Source organism: Protomyctophum parallelum (assembly GCF_964188405.1).
Source record: "Protomyctophum parallelum genome assembly, chromosome: 7".
NCBI classification, from domain to species: Eukaryota; Metazoa; Chordata; class Actinopteri; order Myctophiformes; family Myctophidae; genus Protomyctophum; species Protomyctophum parallelum.
In genome coordinates, this window is record NC_139705.1 from 17,798,530 (window position 1) to 17,805,858 (window position 7,329).

General features: G+C 44.7%; 1 protein-coding gene across 1 annotated transcript in view; it reads left to right on the forward strand.

Moving 5' to 3' along the window:
• guca1b (guanylate cyclase activator 1B) overlaps positions 1-7,059 on the forward strand; it is a gene marked incomplete at its 5' end in the record, with an annotated part of 7,089 nt that extends 30 nt beyond the window's left edge. Inside the window, 4 exons of the mRNA XM_083769937.1 lie at positions 1-171; positions 1,716-1,865; positions 3,059-3,173; positions 6,763-7,059. The exon at positions 1-171 is cut by the window's left edge and continues 30 nt beyond it. Of these exons, the coding sequence (XP_083626063.1) occupies positions 1-171; positions 1,716-1,865; positions 3,059-3,173; positions 6,763-6,935 (609 nt within the window). The 3' untranslated portion in view covers positions 6,936-7,059. The remainder of the gene's footprint in view (positions 172-1,715; positions 1,866-3,058; positions 3,174-6,762) is intronic.
• Between the last annotated feature and the right edge of the window lie 270 nt (positions 7,060-7,329).

Sequence of the window (7,329 nt, forward strand, 5' to 3'; positions counted from 1 at the left end):
TCGAATGAAATCGACGTGGCAGAGCTCCAGGAATGGTACAAGAAGTTTGTGGTGGAATGTCCGAGTGGGACGCTATTCCAACATGAGTTCAGGAGCTTCTTCGGAGTCACCAACAACCCTGAGGGAGCCGACTACATCGAGAACATGTTCAAGGCCTTCGACAAGAACGGAGTGAGTTAGGATTTAGTTTAGTTTTAGTTTTTATGAACATTCATTTATAGTGAATATGTTTTATGCACACAGGTTGGAATGGTTCGAGGAAAGTGACAGGTGTGATTTGTGTTAGGAAAGTATTGATCAAGAATGAAAGGGAATGTGTACAATACGGTGGTGAGACCAGCTATGTTGTAGTATGGTTTAGAGACAGACAGCTATGTTGTATGGTTTGGAGACAGACAGCTATGTTGTATGGTTTGGAGACAGCCAGCTATGTTGTATGGTTTAGAGACAGACAGCTATGTTGTATGGTTTAGAGACAGACAGCTATGTTGTATGGTTTAAAGACAGACAGCTATGTTGTATGGTTTGGAGACAGACAGCTATGTTGTATGGTTTAAAGACAGACAGCTATGTTGTATGGTTTAGAGACAGACAGCTATGTTGTATGGTTTAAAGACAGACAGCTATGTTGTATGGTTTGGAGACAGACAGCTATATGTTGTATGGTTTGGAGACAGACAGTTATGTTGTATGGTTTAGAGACAGACAGCTATGTTGTATGGTTTGGAGACAGACAGCTATGTTGTATGGTTTAAGGACAGACAGCTATGTTGTATGGCTTAGAGACAGACACCTATGTTGTATGGTTTGGAGACAGACAGCTATGTTGTATGGTTTAAAGACAGACAGCTATGTTGTATGGCTTAGAGACAGACACCTATGTCTGTGTGAGTTAGTGTCGATTGTCAAAGTGTCCTTGATCAAGAAGCCCCTATTGCTTCTGATGTGCAGGTTGGTGGATGCATGGTTTCCTCCGCCATCGGTTTGTGAATGTTTGGACATGCACAGTAGAGGGATAGTGAGAATATCAGTAGAAGGATGCTGAGGTTGGAACTAGGGATGCACCGATCCAGGCTAAAATTCTAGATCGGGTATCGGTGGCAAATGGGCCGATCCATTATCCGATCCGATCCGATAATTAAGTGTAATTACAGTATGAAAACAACTCTACCTCCTCTGTGACACACTGTGTGAGCAGTGTAGTATTGACAGTATAACATGTGGAATGCAGCCATGCTAGCCTGCTCACACATTAACCTGGTCTAATTGTTGCACAGTTATTTAATAAATAATTCAGTACATTTATATCTGTGTTTGTTACATTTTGTTTTACAAAGTTGGGAAAGTAATGTTTAAGGCAAGCCTTGATGTTGTCTTACACAAAATAATGATTCCAGACTCCACACAGTGAGGCATACAGCTTAATAGGTTATTACGTTTCTTTGTGGGGGGTATCGGATCGGTACTCTGTATCGGCAGATACTGGACCCCCATGTATCGAAATCTGTATCGAAAGCCAAAAAGCCGGATCGGTGCATCCCTAGTTGGAACTGGCAGGCAGGAGGCCTAGAGGAAGACTAAGAGGAGATTTATGGATGTAGTGAAAGAGAACATGAAGTTAGTTGGTGTGAGAGAAGAGGAGACAGACAGAGGACATGAAGTTAGTATTCTAACAGGACAACACTATAGATTTAATATTAAATGTCTTCTAACAGGACAACACCATAGACTTCCTGGAGTACGTGGCAGCGTTGAACCTAGTGCTTCGAGAGAAAATGGAACACAAGCTGAAATGGACGTTTAAGATGTACGACAAGGACGGCAGTGGATGCATCGACAGAGACGAGCTTCAGGAGATCGTGGAGGTGAGAACTATTAACCACATGAACCCCCAGCATCAGAGAGAGAATAGCAGATCCCTAAGCTCAGAACGTGTCGCAGTGTAACACGTTCTGCACTTGTAGATCTTATAATAAAGGCCTATTATAGTCGTATAGTTGTGGGTGAAGAGGTGGCCACCGTTTGGTGGTTAGTAAAAACAGAGAGATGTGTTGTGTAAGCGGTGAGCACTGCGGTGTGATGTCATGATGTCGTTTTCGGTGGTCACTTCTTCACCGAAAACTGGACTGGAATGAGTATAGGCCTTAAGTAAGCAAGTCAGAGAGGCTTATTGTCAGTATCAGCCTGACAATAAGCATCAGTATCAACGCACACACACACACACACACACACACACACACACACACACACACACACACACACACACACACACACACACACACACACACACACACACACACACACATGGTCATGCATCACGTGACATCATTGGAGATTCCAATATGAAGCCCATATAATATGGGAATGTTCATATTATATTATGATGATGTCATCAATATTGGCCAGTAACTCCACATCTGACCTCAAACCCTTAGATCTCCATATGGAGCTAACCTGTTCTGACATTCCATTATGTTGATCCTTCCCCATCCATCCTTCCTCTTCGATGTTTCCCTTTTGACTGATACCTGTCCATTTAAACTCTAGACGGACCTGCCCCAAAGTTATTAGTTTGTGGCTGCCCAGCAGCTGGCAAAAACTAGAGTTCTCAACAGGCCCGGAAATTCAGGCCCGGCCCTGTAGGGCCCTTATCAAACCCTGTAAACTCAAGACACTGCCCGCTGCCTCATCAGGCTCGAAAATGTAGGCCCGGCCCTAACTGTGCCCTCATCAAACCCTGTACACTCAAGACACTGCCCCTGCTGCCACCCTTAGATCTCCATATATGGAGCTGACCTGTTCTGACATTCCATGTTGATCTGACAACATCAAACCCTGTACACTCAAGACACGATCCATATATGGCCAGTACAGAATTTATTCCATATGTTGATCTGACCCCCCACGCCAAAGCGCCAGCGCTCGGTCAGCAGTCTGCTGTCATCCAGGCGGACCTGGCGACCTCGCCCTCAGGCGTCTTACTGTGTGTGTGTGTGTGTGTGTGTGTGTGTGTGTGTGTGTGTGTGTGTGTGTGTGTGTGTGTATGTGTGCATCATAGAGTATCTACAGGTTAAAGATAGCGTGTCACGGGGAGTTGGATGAAGACGCCCGGATGATGACTCCAGAAGAGGTGGTGGAACGCATCTTTCACATCGTGGACGAGAACGGAGATGGTGAGTGTTTGTAGATCTGTGAAAACTGAAAACACAGATGGTGAGTGTTTGTAGATATGTGGCTTTCACTAGACTGCAGTCCAGAGCTGCCTCAGAATACTGTGATAATATTTGGAATTCATCAATGTCACTTCGGATTAACCACTTAGACTCTCTATTCCAGTGGTTTTCAACCAGTGGTCCGGGGACCACCAAGTATCAAGGTTCAAGGTTGTCTTTATATGTCTCCCTCAGGAGAAATCTGTCTTGGAGACAGAGTCACGGCTGCATACATATACACATTCACAAAAAAGAAAAACACCATGAAACACAAAAAACAGATACTGCACACATTCCCTTGATAAAGTTAATCTAGTCAGTTATGGTTGCCATTTAGCAATCTCTAATTAAGCATTTTAATTGACAGAGGAACAAATTAGTGCTTAAATCTATTATCTTCCCAGCCATACTTGCTAGCCTAGCAATTTGAGATTTCTATTTAAATCTTTCCCCCTGAAATACAGTGTGTGTCATGAGGTGAACTTGAGAGAACAGTAGTTTCCATCGCAACAGATTGAAAATAACTTCATACTTGACATGTAACTACTTGAACCCCAGCATCCATATTCTAGCTGGGGGTATCATTCACCAAAAATAGCTGATCTACAAGCTCGCACATCACATTGTGATGCGTTGCTTGTAGATCAAGCTGCTTTTTAGTGCGAGGTTTGGTGGTCCGTCTTACTATAAGTATAGAGCAGTGGTTTTCAACCTTTTTCATATCAAGGCCCATTATTTATTCAGCATTTGAGCCACGGACCACCATTTGATGAGATTTAGCCTGTCAGACCCAAAACTAAACAATATTTTGTTATCGTGGGATAAGATTTTGGAAACAACTCCATGCTTTATTGATGTTGGTACTATAGTAGATGACAGGCAAATGTTGATCAAAACAATTCTTCTACATTTCTCTAATTGTGTAAAATTCTTGGAAATTAAGTAATGCAGATGTTTAACTTTAATTTAACTCTTGAGAGTGTAAAATGAAACCAAATGGACCTATAGGGGTCCATTTGGAATACCAAACGACTCGCCCCTTTACCAACTCGCCCCGCAATTTTTTTAAATGTAGTTAACAGTTCATTTAGTATTTCCCTCCCTCTCTGAAATCTGAAATTATCTTGTATACAGATTTATTTGATTGTATAGTAGTCGATCTCTATACTAAAATTTAGAAAGAACAACATGTCACAGAGACGGTGACTGCTTAATTAAGTTAATTTAGGACCTTCTAGCAGTTAATTTTGTTTTATTAATCACATTTCTTCATCATCTTGCTATTATGCCCGTGGATATACAGAGTGAACTTAACAATGATAAATTAATTTGATAATACCTTTTAAATAATCACCAACATGAATTATGTTTGTTATTTACAGCTAGGTAGAGTAGTGGGGCGAGATGTAAAAGGGGCGACCGTACCTGTTACCTCCATTTGGAGGTTTCATTTTAAGCTCTCAAGAGTTAAAGATCTACCGTAATAAGGGTTCATTTGGTTACCACCTGTCCATCATTTCTCTGGGGAGACCACCTGGAACCTCCTCAAGGACCACTTGAGGTACTGGACTTGAGCCCCGAGCATGCTGTATAGGACCAGAGCTGGCACACGCATGTTACAACCCTAGATGTTCAAAGATACATCAGCGTCTAGACTTTCTTCTAAGACTTAGGCTTTTCAGAGTCTGTGTAAATATTATGTTGACCTTTTACATAGGTCTATAGTATAGAATCTATCTTGAGGTATGGTATGTCCAGCTGGTTTGGCAACCTAACTGTTAAGCTCATTCGCCACCAAGACCGCCGTCTGGTAGCTGAATTGCTACTGTGCTCGAAGCCCTCAGCCATATCTGTCAGTTATCTGAGTTTTAAATTCAGTCTTCGGAATAACGTCAAAGCATGGGCAGCCTCCTGTGTGGCGTGTCAGCGGGCATTGTCACACTAAGGCTTCCCTGGAGCCATTTCTCATTCCAGAGAGGCGGTTTGACCATGTCCATGTGGACCCAGTGGGCCCACTTCCCCCGTCCCAAGAATTCACTTACCTCCTGCACTATGGTGGACAGGACCACCAGGTGGCCGGAAGTGGTTCCCCTGAAATCTATTACAGCACCAGAGGTCGCCCAGGCGTTCATCTCCGGGCTGGATGACCCGGTTTGGCACGCCATTGGATCTCACTTCGGACAGGGGAGCCCAGTTCACTTCTAAGCTGTGGAGCACCGTGGCTGAGAGACTGGGGGTGAAACTCCATCGTACGACAGCGTAAAACCTGAAAGGTATGTGTGAGCGTTTTCATCGCTCCATGAAAGCTGCTCTCCACGCCACGCTCACAGGCGACAACTGGATCGACCGTCTCCCATGGGTCATGTTGGGCCTGCGTTCAGCACCTAAGGAAGATCCGCTGGTCTTTTGCCAACCGCTGAGGGTCCCTGGGGAGTTTCTCCCTGGGTCCTCTGGTCCTTGAGCCACCACGGTTAACCGGTCTGCTTTCCGGGACACAAGTACGTTTGTCCCGGTTCCTACACACCACTGCCTTCCCCAGTCCTACATTCCGAAGGACCTCATGGCTGCTAGCTACGCGTTTATTCGTCATGATGCCCACTGTTGTCCGCTGCAGGCTCTTTATGACGGGCCCTTCTGTGTCCTCAAGACGGGCTCCAAGAACTTCGTAGTGAACATGGGAGGGAATAAGCAGCAGATTTCAGGTGATCGGCTTAAGCCTGCGGCCCAAATGAGCCGGTGGAGCTGGCTCAGCCCCACACCGGGGTCGGCCACCCAAATCTGCCCCTGTCCCTCCAGCCATTGTGACTCTCCCTTTCCCCCAGCAAAGCATCATTGTCGGCGGGGACGCCCCCCTGCCACATTCCCTGGCACTGTGAGATACAGTCGTTTATGGTCGTGCGGTCAGACCTCCTAAAAGAGACTAAAGACACTGGTTGTACTGTTTGGGTTTTTTTATAGGGGGGGTGGGGGGGAGGGTGGACACTGATGGGTGGTAATGGGTGGGGATGTGATATAAGGAAGTACCTTTACCTGTGTGTGTGGTTTGAATTTGTTTGGAAGTAAAGTGCAGAGACTCCCTATATACTATGTCTGCTCGTCTCTTTTGTCAGCTACCACAATGTTACATAATGTTTGCGAACGCACTGAGCACTAACTATGAGACCCTGCAGATCGTGTCTGTCTGTGTGTCTGTCTGTCTGTCTGTCCCGCTGTGACACCACCCGCCCGCCACCAGAGGGCGCAGCTGTAGCACGCACACACACACACACACACACACACACACACACACACACACACACACACACACACACACACACACACACACACACACACACACACACACACACACACACAGCTGCGTTCGCTTCCCGCGTTTGCGCGTCTTACTTGTATATTATAATGCATATATTATATCAAATATAATACAGGTAAATATAGGCTACTTACTGTATATGAATATGAATACAGGTGTTGCCTTGAGAGTTTGGCTAGTCTTTTAGTGTGCAATTAATTGCAGAGATTAACTGTAGTCGGCCATCCCATCCTGTAGGGGAGCTGTCTCTGGAGGAGTTCATCGACGGAGCCAAAAGTGACACGTGGGTGATGTCGCAGTTAAAGCTGGACGTCAACCCAGTCGACTGGATGCAGATCCGTCGCGCCACTAGGTCACTAAAGGCTGCGTCATCACAAGTCCAGGACAAACAGGAAGACAGTGCTGAATAAGTGTCTTAATGTCCAGCTGCAGTTACCTTTATTGTGAAATGCCCTATTAAAACAGAGTCGGTTGTGTGTCAATCACATGTCTCAGCCCACAGGGGTGTAGTGGTTTTGAGGAATTGGTTTAGTTTTTTGTTTCCATATTACGTTAACGTAATGTTTTCATATTGTTGCATTGACGAAGACTGACAGAAACATTACTTACATTACTTTATTATTTTAAATGCTCATAAAGTACATGCTCTGTGCTCATAATGTGATCAATTGGGTCTGGGTGGAAGGATTATACTGATCAGTTAAATTGTGTTTTGATTACTTAAGAAAGTTACATTTTGCCTAAACGTATGTGTGTGATATGTGTGTTTTTCACCAATAAATAATGGTTGTACAGTCAGTGACC